Source organism: Puma concolor, chromosome C2 (assembly GCF_028749965.1).
Source record: "Puma concolor isolate L17-30 chromosome C2, mPumCon1.1.hap2, whole genome shotgun sequence".
Classification (NCBI taxonomy): Eukaryota; Metazoa; Chordata; class Mammalia; order Carnivora; family Felidae; genus Puma; species Puma concolor.
Window position 1 is genome coordinate 37,105,106 of NC_141675.1, and position 23,107 is coordinate 37,128,212.

Sequence of the window (23,107 nt, forward strand, 5' to 3'; positions counted from 1 at the left end):
GGAGGGAAGGAGTGGCCAGAAGTGTTTCACGCAGCCAAGAAATCCAGTAAGAAGAGCGCTGAAAAATAGAGATAGCACTTAACACTCAGGGGACTTTAATGAGGAGAGTTTCCATAGAATGATGAATGTAGAAAAAACTAATTTCAGTAGGGTGAGGAGTGAAAGGGAAGTCAAGACATTTGGAAAGACAAACAAAAATTAGATAGGTACTGGGTGACATGAAGTCCAGGCAGTAATTTTTATTTTATAGAAACAGGCTGAGAAAAAGAACTTTAGGAGAAAGAGAAAAAGAAAGAAGAAACAAGATGAATAGGAGGATGTTTGTTGCTGGTACATAGTAATTTAAAAAAACACTTGTATTCTTCAACCTTGTTATATTCACTGATTTGTTCTACTAGCTTGTTTATAGATTCTGTAGGATTTTATACATGGACAGTTGTGTCATCTATGAATAGACAGTTTTACTACTTCCTTTTTAGTCTGGGTTCTGCTTATTTCTGTTTCTTGCCTGATCATTTTAGTAGGATGTTGAATAGAAGATGTGAGAGCAAATATCTTTGTCTTATTTCTTATCTTAAGGGGAAGGCATTCAGTTTTTTGTTTTTGTTTTTTTTTTTTACCATTAAGTATGGTGTTAGCTGTCATTTCTCAGGTTGAGAAAATTCCCCTCTGTTCCTAGTTTGCTGAGAATGTTTCAAATGATCTGCTTTTTCTGATTTCATGTGTTAATATGGTAAATTTTGTGGATTGATTTTTGAAGTTAAACCAACCTCCACTTGGTCATGTTATATTATCATTGTTATATATAGTTAACTTTGATGTGCTAAAATTTTGTTAAGGTTTTTTACATTTACATTTATGAAGAACTTTGCTCTATAGTTTTCTTGTAGTGGCTTTGTCTGGTTTTTGGAATCAGAATAATGACCTCATTGAATGAATCAGAAAGTAATCTCTCTTTTTCAATTTTCTGGTGGTTTGTATACAATTGATATAATTTCTTTTTTACGTGAATATTATAAGAATTCACCAGTGAAGCCATCTGGGCCTGAAGTGTTTTGTTTTTTTTTAATTTTTTGGTGGGAAGGTTCTTAACAAGAAATTTAGTTTTTTAAATAGGTACATAGCCCCCCCCCTTTTTTTTTTGAGAGACTGGGAACATGAGATGGGGGGGGCAAAGGGAGAGAGAGAATATTAAACAGGCTTCACACCCACATGGAGCCCAACATAGCCTGGATCTCAGGACTGTGAGTTCGTGACCTGAGCCGAAGAAATCAAGTGTCAGGTGCTATATTTAACCACCTGAGCTACCCAGGCGCCCCACTATTCAGATTTTTTAAAAGTAATCTTTGGTAATTTGTATCTTTCAAGAAATTTGACCATTTAATCTGAGTTGTTCAATTCTTTGGTATAAAGTAATTCAAGTTACTCTTTTAATATCTGTAGACTTAATAGTGATGTCATGTTGCTCATTCCTAAAGTTGGTAATTTGTGTCTATACTCTATTTTTGTTAATCAGTGTAGCTAAAGTTTATCAATTTTAATGACCTTCTTTAAGAAATGGCTTTTGGGGGCGCCCGTGTGGCTCAGTCAGTTGAGCGTCTGACTTCTGTGAGTTCAAGCCCCGTGTCGGGCTCTGTGCTGACACCTCGGAGCCTGGAGCCTGCTTCTGATTCTGTGTCTCCCTCTCTCTCTGCCCCTCCCCCGCTCATGCTCTGTATCTCTCTCTCTCTATCAAAAATAAATAAACATTAAAATTTTTTTTTAAAGAAAGAAATGGCTTTTGGGGGTGTCTGGGTGGTACAGTTGGTTAAGAATCTGACTTTGGCTCAGGTCACGATCTCACAGTTCATGAGTCCGAGCCCTGTGTCGGGCTCGGTGCTGACAGCTCACAGCCTAGAGTCTGCTTCAGATTCTGTATCTCCCTTTCTCTCTGCCCCTCTCCTGCTCACACTTTCTCTCTCTCTCTCTCTCTCAAAAATAAATAAATGATTTTTTAAAAATAAAAAAAAAAAGAAATGGCTTTTGAGTTCATTGACTTTTGTATATTTTTTGTTTTCTGATTCCCACTGTATTTTTTGTTTACTTTAGGTTTAATTTGTTTTTGTTTTCTAAGTTTCTTGTGATGGAGGCTGAAGACAGTGGTTGAAAATCTTTCTTCTTTCCTAATGTTGGTGTTTAGTGCTATCCATTTTCTTCTGAGTACTGTTTTAACTGCACCTTTCAAATTTTGATGTGCTGAGTTTTCATTTTAATGCAGTTCAGAATGCTGTAGAATTTTTCTTTTGTTTATTCTTCAACCCACAGATTATTTGTGAGTTATTTTGTTCCCAGGTGTTTGAGGATTTTCCAGATATCTTTTTGCTGTTGACTTCTAGTTTTTTTTTTTTTTTTAATTTTTTTTTTCAACGTTTATTTATTTTTGGGACAGAGAGAGACAGAGCATGAACGGGGGAGGGGCAGAGAGAGAGGGAGACACAGAATCGGAAACAGGCTCCAGGCTCTGAGCCATCAGCCCAGAGCCTGACGCAGGGCTCGAACCCACGGACCGCGAGATCGTGACCTGGCTGAAGTCGGACGCTTAACCGACTGCGCCACCCAGGCGCCCCTGTTGACTTCTAGTTTAATTCTGCTGTTGTCAACAAATTTTGTATGATCTGAATACTTACAAATTTTCCAAGACTTGTTTTTGTCCGCAAAGTATTGTTTAATCTTGGTATATGTTCCATATGCATTTGAAATTAATATGTTTTCTGCTTTGCATGGGTAGAATTTTTTTTACTAAATGTTAATTATGTCATGTTGGTTATCAGTTACTGAGAGGGGATGTTGCTATCTCCAACTGTTTGTGGATTTGTCCGTTTCTCCCTGTAATTCTGTCAGTTTTTGCTGCTTTTGCAACTTTGATGCTAGGAGCTTAACATTTAGGGTTGTTAAATGATGATCTTTATCCCTGGGACTATTCTTTGTTGTGAAATCTGCTTTGTCTGATATTAATATAGCCTCTCTGGATGGCAGTCTTCCTCTCTTTCTCTCTCTTTCTTTCTTTCTTTCTTTCCTTCTTTTGCCTTTGTTCTCTCTCTTTTCTTTCTTTCCTTCCTTCTTTTATGTTTCTAATTTAAATTTAATATTACAAGATTTTTAATCTAACTTTGACTTTATTATATTGAAAATCTTAATCCCTGACAACACTAACAATTACTGTCATTATCTTATATAATATAGAAAATAGATTCAAAATAATAATGCCAATATTACTGCTGGCAGTGAGGTTGCTGAATGAAGTTTAAGAGATCTTACTGTACTATTTGTTCTAAGGATACAGAGTCAAATACTATGTTCCAGTCTATTGAAATAATTCTTTCTTTTTTAGTGGTTTCTCATAATTTTTTCCTTTTAAGAATTGCTTAAGTTTAATTTTACTTATGAAATGTAAAAGATTTTTTGTTTCTAAAGTCAGAACTTCTATAAAGTGTGTTTGGAGAAGTATCACATTCATTCCCAACCCCCTACCCTCTATATCAAAGTAATTAGAGAGTAGAGATTTATCTTATTCTTTTTGACATCTACATAGTATTCTAACATATAGATTTACTATCAGTTATTCAACCAGACCCCTACTGATGGACTTTTGGGTTGTTATTATCCAGAGAATCAATCAGCTTTCTTTTGATTAGTATTAGTATATATTTTTCCCATTCTTTTAATCAGAGCCTCTGTTTTGTTTTGTTTTGTTTTGTTTTTAATGTTCATTTTTGAGAGAAAGCACACACGAGAGGAGGAAGGGCAGAGAGAGAGAGAATCCCAAGCAGGTTCCACACGAAGCCAGATGTGGGCAGGACCTGAACCCATGAAGCATGAGATCATGACCTGAACTGAAGTTGGACACTTTACCAACTAAGCCACCCAGGCGCCCCTGATCAAATGGTTTTTATTCTTTCTCTTGTTGATATGTTGTACCACATTGATTGATTTGCAAATGTTGAACTACCCTTGCATCCCAGGAATAAATCCCACTTGATCATGGTGAATGATTTTTTTAATGTATTGGTGGATTCAGTTTGCTAATATTTTGTCGAGGATTTTTGTAGATTTTATGTGTTCATCAGACATACTGACCTGTAGTTCTCTTTTTTGTAGTGTCTTTATCTGGTTTTGGTATCAGGGTAATGCTGGCCTCATAGAATGAATTTGTTGTTTTTGGAATAGAGAAGAATAGGTATTATTAACTCTTCTTTAAATGTTTGGTAGAATTCACTTGTGATGCCCTCTGATCCTGTTTTTTTGTTTTGGGAGGAGTTTTTTTTATTCCTGATTCAATTTCCTTGCTGGTAACCATTCTGTTCAAATTTTCTATTTCTTCCTGATTCAGTTTTGGGATGTTATATGTTTCTAGGAATTTATCCATTTCTTCTAGGTTGTACAGTTTGTTGGCATGTTAACATATAGTTTTTCATAATATTCTTTTATAATCCTTTGTATTTCTGTGGAGTTTTTTTTTTTTATGAGTCTGGCTAAAGGTTTATCAATTTTATTGATCTTTTTGAAGAACTATCTCCTGGTTTCATTGATGTGTCCTATTGTTTTTTAAGTCTCTATTTCATTTACTTCTCCTCTCATGGCACATGTTTTCTTGATTCTTTGTGTTCCTAGTTATTTTATGTTGGATTGTAGACATTTTGAAGTTTCTGGATATTATTTCTATCAGTGTGCTTGAAGACCTAGTCAAGTTACTTGGAAACAATATGATTCCTTTGAGGTTTGCTTTTAAGCCTTGTTAGATGGAATAAATACAACCTTTAATCTAGGAATTATAGTTTCTCAGTAATGATACAGCATCTGTGAATTACCAAGTTTCATACTATGGCTGGTGGGGCCTTAGTATGCTAGCCATTTGTGGGCTTCAGGAATTATTCCCTGGAATCTAATCAAATGATTCTTTCCCCATCTTCAGGTAGTTTCCTCACAGGCATATGCTTACCAGCACTCATCTGAACACTCCAGGGGGATTCATACAGCTCTCTGGAAGTTTCTTTGTTTCATTGTAGCTTTCTTTCCTCCAGTATTCTGTCTGGGAAATCTAGTTACTTTGGTCTTCCCCAGCTGACCACTCTCCCTCTTCTTCTCGGGAACAGTTGGGGACTCATTTCATTTCTTTTCCCCTCAGAGATGACTGTCCTGCGCTGCTGATTTTGTTCTTTTTTTTTTTTTTTTTCCCCAGTTATTCCATTCTCTGTTCCTCCATCTTGGCTGTATGTAGACATTAGCATTTGTCTTTTAGTTTAAAAAAAAAAAAAAAAAAAGAGCCTCAAGGAAAAGATCCAGGTCATTCTGTATTTAAACAAGTTTGGACTAAATATATTTTCCTTTGCAATTTCTAGAAAATGCATTAATATCAAATGTCATATATAAACAATGTAAGGGGCGCCTGGGTGGCTCAGTTAAGCGTCTGTCTCTTGATTTTGGCTCAGGTCATGGTCTCATGGTTTGTGGGTTCAAGCCTTGCACGGTGCTCTGCACTGTATGGAGCCTGCTTGGGATTCTCTCTCTCCCCTTCTCTCTACCCCTCCCCTGCTTGTTTGCTCTCTCTGTCTCAAAAAAATAAACTTAAAAAAAAAAGTAACAAAATGTAAGATAATTCAGTATACTAAGCTCATTTTCAGCATTTGTTTTCACTCCTTCATGTTTATGATAGGAGACTGATTTACCGATTAGAATAGTTGTAAAAATATTTCATAACATATGTAGCAAATAAAATAATTTGTACTTAATAATATTACTTCTATTTGTCAGAAAACAATTTTAATGCTTTTTTTTTTTTTTAACGTTTATTTATTTTTGAGACAGAGAGAGACAGAACATGAACGGGGGAGGGTCAGAGAGAGGGAGACACAGAATCTGAAACAGGCTCCAGGCTCTGAGCTGTCAGCACAGAGCCCGACGCGGGGCTTGAACTCACGGACCGCGAGATCACGACCTGAGCCGAAGTCACACACTTAACCAACTGAGCCACCCAGGCGCCCCTCAGAAAACAATTTTAAAAGTGTCTTACATTTAAAAGACCACTTCTGATGGTTTTTATAAATTCATACTTCCGGATTAATGGGCATCATTGTTTTGTTTTGTGAAGTATTCTTCTAGAAGCCTGTGTATAATGAACTATTTTTCTCAGTTTTTTTCTACCTCATAAAATTATAGTGACTTTTCTATAATTAAGATTTCTCATAATTAGTGTTTACATGAGATACATGTGGTATTACGAAGAGAGTAATACAATCAATATATTAAGGTGCAGTAGGGAACATAGAAAGATGCTGGACTTGGGAAGCAGTTAAGAAAGTAGAAATTAAGTCTTGGCCCACTTTGTACAAGTTGTAGTACCTCTTCAGCCTTATTTTGTTAATTTCTTACATAATCTTTTTGAGCCTTACTTTCTTCTTTAAGGTGTTTTTTCTCAAAGGCAGTTGTGGGAGTTAGATACATTTTGTGAAAATAGTGGATAAAGTGCAAATATGCAAATATGCTACATAAAAATCAGGTATCATTTTGAGGATTAGCCTGCGGTTGGCCTGAGGATTGTCAGTTTCAAACAGAACATAGTTGGAAAATTTGACTGTCCTAAGTCTAACATTAATACCCAGAATTATTATCTCGGTCTGTGCTTTCTTTGGTTAGTTAGGGGAATTTTTAAATTTTGATTTTTTTATACCCAATTTAATCGAATGAGTCATTATCATTTCTTCTTGACTCAGCACACCATATGCACTTCACCCACATATATGATCTGTGGGTTGTGGAGAGAAATAAGGATGTTGCTCAGTAGCCCACATCTTTCTACAAAGAATGCTTTCAGCAACTCTCATGAGTTTGTCTTAGGCATTAAGGAATGCAAACCCTTAGATACTAAACTACATTTGTGGACTCAATAATATTTAGTGAGGAAATTGAGCAGACCATTAGGTTAGATTCTATGTCCTCTGTAAATACCAGTGACTTTATCCATGGAGTGGATTAGAAGATGTTGGGTTTTAAGGTCTAAAACATTTTCTACAGAATGATACAGGAGCTGTGTTACTGAGAATCAGAATAAAAGACTACAGAATTGTGGGAGACTTGCCCTCTATTTATGAATCAGATTTGAAGGGGAAACCACAGTCATTTCCTTGTTTCTCATTCATGCTTCAACAGAGGATGTGATGCCATAGATCTAGCTTGGTTTGTAGTTTCTCCTTTAAGGTTCACAACACATTCTTTTCCTGTTGAGAAGCCACAGCAGTGTTAGTATATTATCAAACCACAAAATGTACCTTGCTGGATACTTAGCCAGGGGATTTATGCTAAATATTATTTGGTAGTCTCAGTACTGATTATGGCGTTCTGGTTTTAAGTCCTATTTGAGAAATGTAGCATAAGTGAATAAGTGCACAATAGATGTATTTGAGGTAGGTGGTATATAGGCATACATCTGCAGACCTGTGGAAAAGCTTTAACCCTTTGAATATATTGATTTGTATTTAAAGATAATGCTTTATGTTGTTTAACTTAAATATACTATTAATTTTCTTTTATTCTTTCTTAGCATCGTGTCATGTCACGGGTTGCCTCTCATAAATGGACAAAGCTGTGACCCTTATGCAACAGTTTCTCTAGTGGGCCCTTCTAGGTAATGTGTTTTTTTTTTTCCCAGCTTTTATTTAAGTTCCAATTAGTTAACATACAGCGTGTTATTAGTTTCAGGTGTACAGTATAGTGATTCGACACTTCCATACAACATATTTGTATATGCTCATCATAAGTGCACTCCTTAATCCCCAGCTGCCCCCCTACCTTCCCTCTGGTAACCATCAGTATTTTCGCTATAGTTAACAAATCTGTTTCTTGGTTTGCCTCTGTCTCTTTTTTTCCCCTTTGTTCTTTTGTTTTGTTTCTTAAATTCCACATGTGAGTGAAATCATTATGGTATTTGTCTTTCTCTCACTGACTTATTTCACTTAGCATAATACTTTGTAGCTACATTCACGTCATTGGTAGGTAATGCTTATTGGATTATTATTAGATTTTATTTTTTTACCTCTAAACAGTTTTCAAACATGCCTTTATTTTCCATAAGTACACTGATTTTTATCCAGAAATGTAAACATCTCTGAATCTGAAGATTCAGTATGTATATGGACTTAACAAATGATTTTCTTCTTTGACAGTAGGTGCTTCATTACACTGAAATGATCAGTGGTTGGCTTCTGTTCGTAACCTGGAGTTCAGAATTCAGAATAGGAGAGTGAATTATTATTAGATTTTTAAGTTTTAAAAGTTGACTTAAGAATTACAAAATTAAGGTTCTAAGAATAAATCCTAAATAGATATTTATGACACAAAGTAATGAATGCTTTGAAAGAAAGGTCTTTAGTGAGTTGTGTTATACACTTGCAAACAACCAAGTCCTGTTTTTATAGAAAGAAAATGGTTGCCATTTTGGATCTGCTAGACTCTTAGACTGTGGGGAACAACATGAGTTTTATAGTAGTTAAAATATACTTTAAAACATAAACGTGGCCTTCTTCATTCATCATTGGCCTTCCTACCTTCAAATAGCTTAGATTTTATGCAGGTAAAATTCTGTTTCAAGAAATGCTAGCCCAGAATAGCAAGACAGTTTCCATATTTCTGTCTGGAAAGTGGTTCAGAACTAAAAATGCCTTTTCTACTCATGGCATCTGTGCTCTACAGAAAGAATTCCCAAGCTGTAGACAGACTGCTGAAGTACCAGAACATGGTAAAGTGCACCATATCATTGATTTAAATTATTTACAATAATTTATGGAAAAACCTATAGCACTTTGTATATTTTATATTTTATAACTTCATTATGATTTCTTTCAGAGCCTGACTAGACTGAAATTTGCCTACAACTTGAAGGTTTAATCAGGAAACAGCAAAATATTCCCTCCACACCAAACATATACATACATACACAGACACATACCCCTTCCCCCCACCTTCAGGCTCTCTAGGTATTCTTTTTATTTATTTATTTTTATTTTTTTCGTAATTCCAGTGTAGTTAACATACAATGTTATATTAGTTTCAGATGTACAAATAGATATTTTTATTTTTTAGGAAGTCACCCGTTAAGTCACTTTAAGAAATGTATTTATATATATATATGTCTATAAAGTACCTAGCACCTTGCCTAGTACTTACTGGGTGCTTAAACAACAGTGTGCTATTATTGCTATAGATGGTTTTAAATTTGAAAGCAGATACTCAATCCTTTAACATGCATGCTATCAGAGGGACTGAATTTTGTGTGTGTATGCTAAAAATGTTTAACCTAGTAGAGCTGTTTTTTGTTTTTGCTCATAATCTGTAGCTGAAGACACATTCTTTAGTATAATCATTTAGCAACATACAAATGGAAACTGGCATATGAATTTGGTTTTAAAAGTAATTATTGGTATTGATATTGTACTATTATTGTATAAGATGTTAACATTGGGAGAGGCTAGGGAAAGACTGCATAGGACTTCTCTGTACATTTCTTTTCAACCTTCTCTAATTTTTTCAAATAAAAGGTTTTCTAAAAAGCCACTTTGTAGCTGAGCCCCAAGAAGTAAACTGAGTTTAGTATGCTTTTTGTGTTTCTTGAGTATTTTTCAGCATAAAGGTAGTCTGAATCTCATTGTCTTCCTTCTACCATTCTAAGTTTCTTCTATAAAGTAAGCTTGTCAGTCAGTCTAGTATAGCCATAGAAAGAATAATACAATCTTGTCGTATCTGGATATACAAACTTGTATATTCTTTGAGTCTTCAAAGATACCTCAAAATTTTTCTCCAAGTAATATTTAAAAGTATAGTTTTCCCTGAGTCATCTTAACAGCTAAATGGAGGTCAGGCTCCCTGGTTGGAAATAGCATGTTTTATAATTGTGTACTATTAAGTTCTACAAGGTAAAACTCTACCACATTGGAACAGGAATGACCAAAAGAAGACAAAAGTAAAGAAGAAAACAAGCAATCCGCAGTTTAATGAAATCTTTTATTTTGAGGTAACTTTTTGTTTTATATAAATGTTAACATTGAATATTTAATATTGAATGCTGGCTTACTTCTTTTTTTTAAACTATAGCCATAGTAATCATTTAATCAACTAATACAACTAAGCCTTTCTATTCCGAAAGCAGTAGAATCATGATGTAATATGATGGAGGCCCAATATATAAAACAAATAAAGGTAGAGCTGTGACTGATCTGGGGACAGGAGGACTAGGGCCACACCTACTCCCTAGTCATCCTCAATATCACACCCTCCTCCAAACACCCTCCCTATCTTATCCAGCCCCCACCTGACACACAGTGGGCACCAGACTCTTGTGCAGAGCACTGTATGAAAATCAGTAGTAAAGTAAGTATGATATCACTTGGTCGGAGTTCTAGTCACAGTTGACTTGGAATAAATCACTAAATCTGAAATTCAAATTTATCGTGTGAAAGGATAATTTTGTGAGGGAAAACACCAGCCACCCTACCTGATAGAATTTTTAGGAGGCCTACATGTGAGAATGCTTTGAAACCATAAAGTGCTATATGATTAAGTCCTTATTATTAAGTTCTTTTTAGCTAGTTCCCTCTATGGACACATGCTTATTTTCATAGAGATCTTCAGCTGCCTTGAAGTTGCCCCAAAATACAGTGCTTTGGAGTTCTTTACTGTGGAGCATTTGTTAAATCTTTTTTCATATCATTTGAAAACTATTGGGAAAAAAAAGTCAACCTCTGATTTCTAAAAGATCATGTTCCAACCATACAACATGTTGCAAGTGAAATTAACATGTAGGGAAGATTTGGAAAAAAGTTACATTGTGTGCTTTTTCCTCTTTTGTGTGTGTGTTTTCTTAATGTTTTCTTAATATTTCAACGTGGGGTGAGGGCACATGTTGCCATTCCTGATGACTGTACTTAAATAAAGAAACATAGGTTAAAGAAAACGCCAGAATTGAAATAAGATGAATTGTGGGGTTGGGGGGAAGGGAGAAAGAAAAACAAAAAAAAATCTACCAGTGTGACACTTTTCCATTTCCTGGCTAAGGACTTTGGTGGTTCTACATTTATCAATGACTATTACAGCTAGCCTGCAGAAAACATGGGGCAGCTTGCAGCAAGCAGATGGCCCTTGGAAAGGCAAGGTCTAACTTGCTTGCTCCATCCAGACAAACCTGTGAGGCCTAGAACATTCATTCAAAAGGCCCTGTTGTTGAGTTGATCATAAAGATTCAATCTCTGTCCTTGAGCTAAAGTAAGAGACACAAAGCACACACATGCATGCCTACACAGAGCAGTAAAATGCAGTAGATATTGAAGAGGTCAGGTAAGTTCTGCTCCAGTTAAGTCAGAGCAGAGGAGTATTAGAAAGAACATTTTGAGCAGAGACATAGAGAAAAGCAGAAAGTTAGTCCACAGAATAGCAAGTAGTGATTTAACTGGAGCGTTCTGAAAGAGAATAATTGGAACAAAACTTAAAAGCTAGAGTAGGACCAACTGTGAAAGGCCTTGAGTACCTGACGGAGGTGCTTACATAGTAGCCATTGAAAATGTTTTGAGCCTGGAAATGATAGGAGTAATGCAGTGTTTTGGGAAGAATTAACCATGATCTGTGGGTCATATGTCTGAGAACAGAGATCAAGAAATTGTTATAATTTTGTTAAGTAAAAAACAATTAAAAAAAAAAAAAAAAAAAGGACAATGGGAGTCTGATCCAAGAGAGTAATAAGGAAAAACAAAGGAAGGGACAGATGAGAAAGAAACTGCAAAGGGCAAGATAACAAATGGGTTATAGAAGAAAAAACAAAGGGAGCAGTCAGATGTCCTAATGGTTTCAAATCTGAAATAAGAGGAAAAAAAGTTAAGGAAAGCATAAGTGGTTTGGTTTGAGACATAACGAACATGAGGTCTGACATGAAAACCCTCCAGTAGGCAGTTCATGACTGAAATTTAAGATGGGTGATGACTGTAGATAAAGACTCAAGATTTGCTTGCAGAGAGTCAAGGAAACCAAGAGAATAGAGATATACAATATAGGAAAAGAGCAAGGAGGCTCAGTTCTGCCACTTACTAGGTATTCAGCCTTGAGCACATCTCTTAATTGGTCCCTTTAGCTTCCTCATTTTCAAGATGAGGATAATAAATCTAGCTTCAGATAAATCCTGCTTCAGAGCAGGACATTCTGATGAGCAAAGAAGATAATGGATGTGAAAGCGCCTTGTAGACTGTATAACACTTTGCAGCTCTTAGAGCAAAATAAAAGATAAAACCTTGGAGAAAACCCACATTTATAGGTTCTGAGGAAGAAGAGGTCCCAGAGGAAGAAGCAAAGAGATCAGGAGGTTGCCAGGGGAGTGCCTGGGTAAACTCAAAGAAAAGAGTGTTTCTGGAAAAGGACGCACAGTTGTACTCAGGTGTTCAGGTAGAGGGGTCAAGGAAGATGAGAGCTATGAATTCACCATCAGACTTGGTGATCAAAAGAGGGGTTTAGGGAGGGTGAGCTGTGAGGAAGCCAGATTATAAGGAGTTACTGTAGTGAGTGGGTGTGAGGAAGTGGCAGCTCTGTAAGGGTGGATTGCAGTTTTGAGATACTGGTCTGTGAAAGGAAGGAGATAGGAAAACCGTAATTTAAGTGGAGAATTTTTCTTAGAATTAAGTGAGGTGAATAAGCTGGCGAAGAAAGCTGTAATTAAAATAGATCGAATGCTTACTGTATATCGTGTGTGGGTGGAGTAGTCTTAGAAAAGAGGAGGCTCATCTCATCTTTTGTTCAGAAGCAATGAAAAAACTTACCAAGTAGAAAGACCTACATGAGAACGGACCTGTTCAGGTGGACAGTAGCTGAAGAAGTGCCTGCCAGTGGCCTTGATATTTTCAGTAAAAATGTGAGATGGAAGCGTAAGGATAGAGTTGGTATCTTGAGAAATGTGGGACAGTCTTCAAACAGCTCTTGGTATGCGCAGCTTCACCAAAATAGAACAGTTTTGCTCTTTGAGTCACCAACAGATTGCATGTGAGCCAGAGAACCTAATGTTGCTGTATGTTGAGTGGATAAGGGGGGGCTTGGAGGAAAGATTGCTTTTGATATTTTTATACTGTCTCATTCTCACTTCCCTGCTACTTCCATAGCTGGTTTTGTCTTTAGCTTTTGGATAAACTATTACCTACGCATTTTCCTCTGTTTATAATAAATAAAATAGAACATTTTAGGGATGATAGTTTTTGAAGTTCATGTAGGAAGAAATTTTCAAACTTTTTTATCAACTAAAATACTTTGTTTGCAGGTAACAAGATCCAGTAGTTATACCAGAAAGTCCCAATTCCAGGTAGAAGAGGAGGACATCGAAAAGCTAGAAATTAGGTATATGTCTTGGAGTTTTACAGAATTGCTTTTTTTGGTGCCAGAAGAAAATTCTAAATTTAATTGAAAAAGGCGAACCAAGCTTAATAGAATTCTCTTTAGCAAGTTGGTTGATGAAACTCTAATTTAAATTCATATTATCTTCTCAAAATCTGATTGCTTTGCAGAAATAGTCAAGGTGTATTTATTTAAAACCAAAGATGACCTAGTTTTCACCTAGTTTATTATATTTTTAATTTTCACAAATATAATTGTTCTTTAAAATTCTAAATCATAGCATAATGGATGCAAAGAGTATATAGAAAAGTAATTATATATTAGCCAATTTAGAAATAATTTTTTTATTCTTCTTAACATATCTGCTGTCTAACAGAAATTTCAGTGAGGTAAGAAGTCTTGTAAGATAATTCAACAGGTGCATGTGTTTGAAGTTTGTGTTATTTAGGTCTTAAGTATATGCTGTTTGGGAGGGGAAAGTTCGATAAGTGCATGTTTAGGTGTGGTGTTAACAGTGTGGTAAAGGGTGCATTAGACACATGTTTGGAATGATCAGGTAATGTATTTTTCTAAATCACATATATTTTCATATTAACTGGTTCCAGTTGAGAAAGAAACTATAGTCTTGTGTTGGTTTCTTTTCTCAAATTCAAGAAAGTAACTCTAGTTCCCCCTGCCACAGGTTAAAATGAAGCCTAGACTTTGAAACTAAGAAACATTAAGTGCTTTCTTTTAGACCATTTAAAGTGGTTTACTTTCTGTGCTTATCAATAAAAGCTACTGCAATATTTTGTTTTCTTAGTTTAGATAGTGAGGTATATGACAACGCTAACATCTCTTACTCTTAAAGCATGTAAAATTAATGCTATAATACAACCAAAGTAATTTGAAGCTACCTGGTGGTGTGCATTCTCTTAAACATTGTTTGCAAAAAATAAAGCCAGTTTAAAATTTTCAGGATCGACTTGTGGAACAATGGAAACCTGGTCCAGGATATTTTCCTAGGGGAGATTAAGGTTCCTGTGAATGTGTTAAGAAATGATTCCTCTCATCAAGCCTGGTAAGAAGACACATTCTAGTGAACTCCATAGTAGGTCATCACCTTTAATACACTGTATATGCAAATAAATGCTTACAATAAGCATATTTTTAAATTTGTAGTGGAATAAGCCAGGAGTCATTAACTTTAATTGATTTGGTTATTTATTTTTGCGGAAATAGAAGTACATTGATGGCTTTATGACTTGACTTCTAATACTCAGATACAAGAACTGAATTGTCTAGGAATATTGTTCTGTTCAAAAACTAAATCTTAACTCTAAGGAGAAACTGGAAATCATTTAAAACATGAGAGTTGCCCACGTGAGATGATGCTTGGTCACAGATCAGCATCTGCAGTACAGAAGCTTTATTAATGGTCTTGGGAACTGTGCATGTTTGAAAGCAAAGGGTTTATGGTAGAGAATCAGCTGTTTATGGGATCTTACCAGTGATTTTCCTTTACCACACCCCACTGAAATGCACTATGGATGGCCCTGCTATTATTTTCTAAATGTCTAGGGTCCAGATGTTAAGCTGATTCAGTGAACGCTTTTTTCAGATGCTCTGGTGGCTCAACCATGGTTACAGTATTATTTTCATTATGTCTGTTACAGTGACATTAAACTGATGGTAGATGGAACTTCATGTTCACACATTAAACTGATGTTAGCTTCCTTAGGAGAATCGATGTGAAACTATCATTTTTTTCTGTCTACAGTACTTACAAACATGCCTGTTCCTGCCCTCTTCCAGTAGGTTGGCCAGTAACCCTCATGCTAGACTTGGGTTTCTACTGAGCATAAGAGAGCAGGCCTTTCTCATTTGCCTCTAAGGCTCACTGTTTAGAACTCCCATTTCAGTGCCTGAAGAGGAGTTGAAACTGAGTGGTTAGGTGTTTGTTACTGTTGGCATCAGTCTCATTTGTGTTTAAAAGAGCCTGCCTCTCCATATTGACCGTCAGACATTCTTCCCTTTGAACTCTGTTGTCCTCAAGCAGTTATCCCTTATAGATGGATTTTTAGACTCTTAAAATTTTTACTTTATTTTTGCCTCTTGCTAATACATATCTAAGATGTGTGGGTCTTTCTGGTGGCATTTTGTATAATTTCTAAAATGTATCCACAGTGGTGTTGGGGGGGGTTAAACTTACTCACTTTGAAAATTGACGAATAGCGTTTGAGGCCTGTCACATCACCCACCCCACATCCCATGTCTTCTTTCACCTTCCATAAAGTAGCATGCATTTTAAAATGAAAATGTCTACACTCAGTTTGTCAAGTCTTTAAAATTTTATGGTATGCTACTTGGTACAAAATAAAAAGTGAGTTGTTATGCTGCCCAGGACCTCTCAAAGTGGACCTGAAATGTGCTACCCAGCCTGTATTTTAAGTAAGACTGTTTCCAGACAGGCCCTCTAAGTTTGGCAAAACTTTGTCCAACTACTTTGGCAGGTTGTAAAGAACACTAACAGAAATTAGTTTTATTCCAATAGATTTTTTTTTTTTTTGCCAATAGTATTTTAAAATATTTTTAAGTTACCTGCCGAAAGTGTAAGTGCTAAAATTTATATAGCGTGAAATAGAAACATCTGCCAATTCATTTATACTTCCACAGATATAAGGAAATATAAAAATGTGAATGCCATTTCTTTTTAAATTAGAAATTAAACTCCTTTGTCATTGGTAGAGCTCTGGCATCCCCTTGTGGGATTGATGGTAACTGCATGAAAACACAGGAAAAGCTTTATTTACCTTTAGGATTTCAGGCATATTCTTTCTAATCTTGGTAGTAGGAAAGAGAATAATTACCAATAATGTAATCCTATCATTTGAAAAGTTTCAAATTGCTTTCCTTTTTCACATAATTTCCAGTTAGTATTTGTCTATTGTAGTTTTTCTTGAAAACTGCTTGTAATGGTTCCAGTTTAGTTTTATTTTCAAATTACAGCATGATTCAATCATTCCCCATTCATATCTTGACCTTTCAGTTCCTTGGTGATGATGTGTGTTCTTTATTCTGAAACTTCTGTCAGATGTGAGTAGCTTGTTAGTGTTGATAGTAGCTAGTTTCAACTTTAACCTTGTAGATAATAGAATTTTACTTGATTTTTTTTGAATCAGTAATTACTCACATGCTTCACAGTTCAAAAGGTAAAAATCTGTGCCTTGTGCCCGTCCCTCAGCTAATCATTTCCACATTTTCGAGGCAGTCACGGTTTTGAGTTTCTGGAAATATTTTATGAAATACAACCCAATACATATATATCCTTTGTCCCCTTCTTTACACAAATGGGTACATACTGTATCCTGCTCTGCACCTTGCTTTCCTCACCTAGCAGTTTAGTAGAATGTCAGTAAATATTCGTAGACCCCTGGTAGTGGTGAAGAGTATGGATTCTGGAAATGTATTGCCTTGGTTCAAATCCCACCTCTGTCATAACTTGGGCAAGTTATTCCACCACCTTGGCTTTGCTTTCTCTGGCTATAAAGAGGATTTTACAAATAGTACCTGCCTCCCAGAGTTGTTAGAGGATGAAATGCACTCATCCTCATAAATGAAGCAAGCTACGAGTGCTGTGGCCGTGGGTGTAGCTCATGCTCTCCTCATTACAGTGATTGCTGTTGTCTTCACCATTCCTCCACAGCAGTACTTACAGAGTTTCTGTCTGCATCCTTTGTTTTCACACCAGTATTCCATTGTTTGGAATGTTATAAAGAGAACCTTAGAGGCAGTCTGGTTCAATCTCAATTCACCAGTCCCCTCCATGTCAGAGAATTAACGTGTGCAAAACCTTTTTATGACTGTAAAATTGGTACAGTAATTTTCCTCTCAGTGATTCAACATATAAAAGAGACTGAATATGGGGACATTGTTTAAGATTTAAGATGGGTAGATACAATCTTAGGGAGGCAGAACCAAGTTGTAAGTGTAGCACAGGTAATTTTTTTCTACTACACATGAAAAACACTAGTTAAAATAGAAGGGGAATTTTAGAACAATAAGAAAGGATTTCAAAGAGGCAAACATGGGTAGGTACTGCCCATTTAAGTACAGTCAAGGGGATGGAGATTCTGTTCTAGAAGTATTACTATTTCCTTAGCAAAACTACTGTCTTAGCTGAGATATTAAGACTATTTCAATCTCTCTGTTGTATCCCTGTACTCATCATAGTACCTTCTGATAACATGGCTTTCCAAATAGCTTACCAAAAGGTAAAAAATAGGTTAGTCAAATTGACTAAAAATTGTATTAACAGATATAAAAAAGTATATTAGTTGCAGATGGGAGATGGTGATAATTGTTGAAGACAAGTGATAAATGAGGTGAGTCGAGGGTATTCATTATTAATATTATCAGTCTTCTCCCTACTTTTGTGAATGAACATTTGCATAAGAAAATATATTGGTTGCAATAAAAAGTACAGGTATTTTTGCTGCTTGACTTTTGTATTTCTTTTCTTAAACTTAGAAATTGGCTTTCTGCTTTAAATATGTCAGTCTCTGTGCTCATCATTGGAGTTCAAGTTAAATTTAAATAAAGCAAGGTATCTGAATTTACAGGTCTACAAAACATATACTGGATTGTGGAAATTGACCAAAGTAATGCCCTTGTCAAAATGTTGGGTGATCAACCAACTAGACTTTTCCGTAGAGGTACTTCTGGGTCACTTTTGCTAACAGGCTTATTTGCAGTTATTTTCTCAGACAAATCTTTAAGTCATTATTTCTCAAATGGGAGAGTAGAAATTCTAAAGGCTGGTCTTTTGAGATAGAGATTCCTCTTTTGTGGGTAGTGATATAATTTCTGTATAATTTCTTCTCCCTTTATTATCATCCCCTCATCTTATAAATTTTGCTTGCTTGGTTCTCTGGTTCCCATTTATGTCTTTAATTATATCTTTCTCAGAACTAATGAATATTCTATTAAACCCTTGCTACCTTCTGTTTTTAAACAAGGTAGTGTATCTAACTATGGGAAGGCCATAGATGATAAATATCTAAATATCACCAAAAGTAAATATCAAAATTACTGACCGACCTTTATAAAAAGCATTCCAGGTAGTAGGCAAAGGAGGAATGATAGAATTCTAAAACTATCATTTTGCAATCTGACTCTAGGCAGCGCTCATTAATGACTGCTAACATCACAAAAGGAGCAGCAGACGTTAGTGCCTTTTGGTAGAACTATACAACACTATACAATCAGTGAAATGTTCTTGCCAGAATATCAAATCTGAATCTAACCAAGCCTCTAGATCTAACTGCCATTATACAGGAAGTACAGAGAGGACAAAGAACATGTTAGTGACATCATGGAGATGGAGTTAGATTTAGCATAATCCCAAATGTGGAAAATTCTAACTACCCAATTTCTTAGGGGGTAGAGGGAATCTATAGATTAAACTTAAGTGTCAACCAGTTACAGTCTATGGACCTTGGATTTGAACAAACTGTAGAAAACTGTTTATGATAAAGGTTAGGAGAGTTTGAACACTTACTATATAATGATGGTTTTTTAAAGTTATGTATAGTGATATATATTGAAATATTTATAAATAAAATTATAAGATGCCTAGAAATTGTTTTAAAATGAGACAGGAATGGGATAGGGAGGAGTAGAGAGAGGTATGGCTGAAACAAGAATAGCCTTGAATTGGTGATATAACTAAAGCCAGCTGATGGGTACATGGGAGGTTCAGTATATGTTACCTTCTTTACTTTTGTATGTATTTTGAAATTTCCATGATAAAAAGTCTTTAAAAATAACTAATAGTTTTATGATTTTGGTCCTACAAACTTCTCTTGATTCCTTTTTTTTTTTTTTAAGTTTATATTTATTTTGAGAGAGAGAGAATGTGAGCAGGAGAGGGTCAGAGAGAGGGAGAGAGACAAATCCAAGCAGGCTCCACACTATCAGCATGGAACCTGACATGGGGCTCGAACCCACGAACCATGAGATCATGACCTGAGCTCCAACCAGGAGTCAGATGCTTAACCGACTAAGCCACCCAGGCGCTCTATTTCTCTTGATTTCTAAATAGTTCTCTTTCCTTGGAAAACTTTAAAGCTGTCTCTGTTTTTGCATATATATTTACATATATATTTTTTGCCTTCTACTTACCTGAAAAAAAATCATGTAAATCTGATTTCTGCAGCTAAAAATATTTTCATTGTAGTTACACTGTTACTCCTTTAATAATATAAAAAATAAGTTCAAATTTTTACATATATAAGATTTACTTTGTGTGTGGGTGTTTTTTTTTTTTTTTTTTTTTTTTTTTTTTTTTTTTTTTTTGAGAGCGAGAGAGCGAGAGCGAGTTGGAGGGGCAGAGAGACAGGGAGACAATCAGAAGTAGGCTCCAGGCTCTGAGCTGTCAGCAGAGTCTGATGCGGGGCTTGAACTCACAATCCGTGAGATCATGACCTGAGCCGAAGTCGGACACTCAACTGACTGAGCCACCCAGGTGCCCCTATAAGATTTACTTTAAAACAAGATCATTTATGCCTTCTTGTCGTATGTCTTACCTATTTCAGCTAAATGTGTATTTCTTAAATTCAGTTGTTATTTTTGATTATGCATTGGATTTTAAATGTTTTACTTTTTATCATCTTTTCCTAAATCTGCAAACTAATCAAACTCTCATTCAGTGCTTTTGAGATCTTAATTTTTATATTACCTGTACTTTTTGTTTCCCAGATAAAAATCTATATAAAGCCTTCCATTTCAATATACAACCAGTATTAAACCCCTGAAGATTGGTAGTTGACTACTTATAAAGTGTCCTAACCTTAAGTGAACTTAAGTACGAAGTTCACTTTTTTGGTTTAGGCTTTTTATAGCTTAGCTGTTTGTTTACCTCACTGACTTAGATGCTCATTCTCATCTCATGGAATTGATTGTGTTTTTACTTTAGGTACTTGCTACAACCAAGAGACAATGGAAACAAGTCATCTAAAACTGATGATCTGGGGTCTCTTAGATTAAATATATGTTATACAGAAGACTACGTACTTCCTTCAGAGTACTATGGTCCTTTGAAAACTTTGCTGCTAAAGTCACCAGATGTTCAGGTACTTTAAAAATCTTAAGTGTATAATTTAATATGAAAAGGCTAAAGTAATTCTGTAAGTAATTAGGAAAAGATTTCACAGTATCAAGTTTTATTAAAATAGTCAGTATATACATTTATCTGAACCACAGTACTGTGATTCCAGTAAGTGCTTAAAATTTCATCTCTGAGAAAAGTTTAAAAAATTAAATATTCTATGCAACAGTAATAGTCAATGAATATGCTTGAGTTGCTTTTACAGGCTAGTGATTGAACATTTAGTCATATTTCCTTGATTTTGTGCTTGTTTTCTGCCTTTCTATATTCTAGCCGATATCTGCCTCAGCTGCTTACATTTTGGGTGAAATTTGTCGAGATAAAAATGACGCTGTTTTGCCCCTTGTCCGACTGCTGCTGCATCACGATAAACTTGTTCCTTTTGCCACTGCAGTGGCTGAATTAGACTTGAAGGATACACAGTAAGAGTTATATTCAAATGTTAATTATGTTTGTTAAAATTGGATCCGAGTTTGCCAAATTGTTTTTGTAATTTGAGTTCTTTTGTATTGACCACCCTCACTGGATAGGAGTCTGAAAGGAACTGCTTAGCAAGAAATAAAAGGCAGTTCAAGTTAGCAAATGGAATCCACCAACAGCAACATTGACAGTTAATGAAGGATTTTTTTTTTTATTCAGTACTGAAATTTCCTGTTACTAATCTTTGCTGCTGCCTGTAATGATTCACATGTCACAAATAAAATTCCAGGGTTATTTTTTCCCTTCACCCGTTATGTATCGCCCTTATATACACAGGTATGACATTATGAAAAGCAGTCAGGTCACTTCCCCTTCCTGTCATAGTACTGTCTTACACACACACATACTCTACTTTTGTAGTTCATAAATATAGTTTGCCTTTTTTTTTTTTAACTTAATATTTTTGGTGAGTAGTTTGGGTAAGTTTGAAAATCCTAATGGCAACAAGCTTTTAAATGGATGATAAAAATTACTAAAATTGTATGTATAACCAGAGTCACATATCTCATATTATTGGTTTCCTAGCCTTTGTTTACTGCACTTGGTTTCACCTTATTTCTGTTTGTATTTCAGAGATGCGAATACAATTTTTAGAGGAAATTCCTTGGCTACCCGATGTCTGGATGAGATGATGAAAATAGTGGGAGGGCACTACCTGAAAGTAACATTAAAACCTATTCTAGATGAGGTACCGAATATACCTCTGATAATAATAGTCTGTGTGGCCTTATGAAATAGTGTCCCCTTCATGAAGTAACCTAGTGACAGGAATGATACACCCGTTCATGTATTACTGAAAGAATAAGGGTGAACACTTCAGAAGCAGGATAAATGATTTACCTTTCCATCAGTGGATTTTTACTTGAAGGGCACATTGAATATAATCTACATAATGGTTGTTGTTACTGGATTTCTGTTTTTAGCTAGTTTCAGATACATGAGAAATACGTTTTAACAGTTCTTTCGGAGTATTGTACACATTATCTCTGGATGGGGGTTATAAACATTGTTATAATTTTAACTTTTTACAATTGTATTATCAGAAAAAGAATAGTTCTTTTCACTCTGCAAAATTATTTGGAAAAGAGCAATTAAATGAAAAATTAATTGATTTTCCAGATATGTGAATCCTCAAAATCCTGTGAAATTGATCCTATTAAATTGAAAGAGGGAGATAATGTAGAAAACAATAAGGTAAGTCCTTGTTATCTTTATGACTACATTAAAATGGGCCTTCTCCCATATGTGATCTTCCATAATGCTCTCTGAAGGATGTAGTGCTTCTTATTCTTTACTTAATGCTCATACCATTAGCAGCATTTTCCATGTCTCGTTTTTAGAATATTGTTATTTCCTCATTAGGATTCACTTTATTTTTGTTCTTGATTATCTTCTCTTTGGCTCTGGGAACAGTAGTGGAGTAAGGCTGTATCCGGTTGCAGCCTCCATTCTAGCCATTCCTTTGGGGTCAGACTGATCAGGCTAAGTGGCACAATGACTTGGTCAATCAGCATTTTCGTTGTCTCTGGGAAAACAATGATGTGAGAGTCACAAGTTTTCTCTGCAGTAGATAAAATTGCCACAGTGTCCATGTGCCTGCATATCTGAGTTATTTCCCTGATTTCTCTTCAGATCATTTTATTCTCTGTTGCTTCTTGTGAAGTTTCTTCCATACATTCACCAGTTATATTTAGCTAGTCTCCATCTCATTTGTTAAATGAAGTCAGGATGTAAATTGTCCTTTAACTAAGTGAGTTTAGAGAAGGGAAGCAGAACTTTAGAATACTAGATAGTAGCTGCCAAATCTCATTTTCACTGCATTGTTTTCCGTAAAGGCTGTGGAAAATGTTTAAAGGTTAAAATCCTGATGTTTCCCTTGTTAAATCCTACAGGAGAATCTGCGCTACTATGTAGACAAGTTATTCAGTACGATTGTAAAATCAAGTATGAGCTGCCCCACTGTAATGTGTGATACCTTTTATTCCCTAAGGCAAATGGCTACTCAGCGATTTCCTAGTAAGTGCCTTGTTTTACTAAAACATGCCATTTCTTTTTCTGTATTGGATATTTTTGTGTAGATTTACTGTG

The 23,107-nt window shown here is 35.5% G+C and overlaps 1 protein-coding gene across 3 annotated transcripts in view; it reads left to right on the forward strand.

Moving 5' to 3' along the window:
* RASA2 (RAS p21 protein activator 2) overlaps window positions 1–23,107 on the forward strand; it is a 125,626-nt gene that overhangs the window by 65,155 nt on the left and 37,364 nt on the right. For all 3 annotated transcript variants that reach the window (XM_086674422.1, XM_086674423.1, XM_086674424.1), the window contains exons 6-14: window positions 7,577–7,660; window positions 9,970–10,042; window positions 13,319–13,395; window positions 14,351–14,452; window positions 20,348–20,504; window positions 20,813–20,961; window positions 21,593–21,707; window positions 22,139–22,213; window positions 22,912–23,035. In XM_086674422.1, the coding sequence (XP_086530548.1) occupies window positions 7,577–7,660; window positions 9,970–10,042; window positions 13,319–13,395; window positions 14,351–14,452; window positions 20,348–20,504; window positions 20,813–20,961; window positions 21,593–21,707; window positions 22,139–22,213; window positions 22,912–23,035 (956 nt within the window). The remainder of the gene's footprint in view (window positions 1–7,576; window positions 7,661–9,969; window positions 10,043–13,318; window positions 13,396–14,350; window positions 14,453–20,347; window positions 20,505–20,812; window positions 20,962–21,592; window positions 21,708–22,138; window positions 22,214–22,911; window positions 23,036–23,107) is intronic.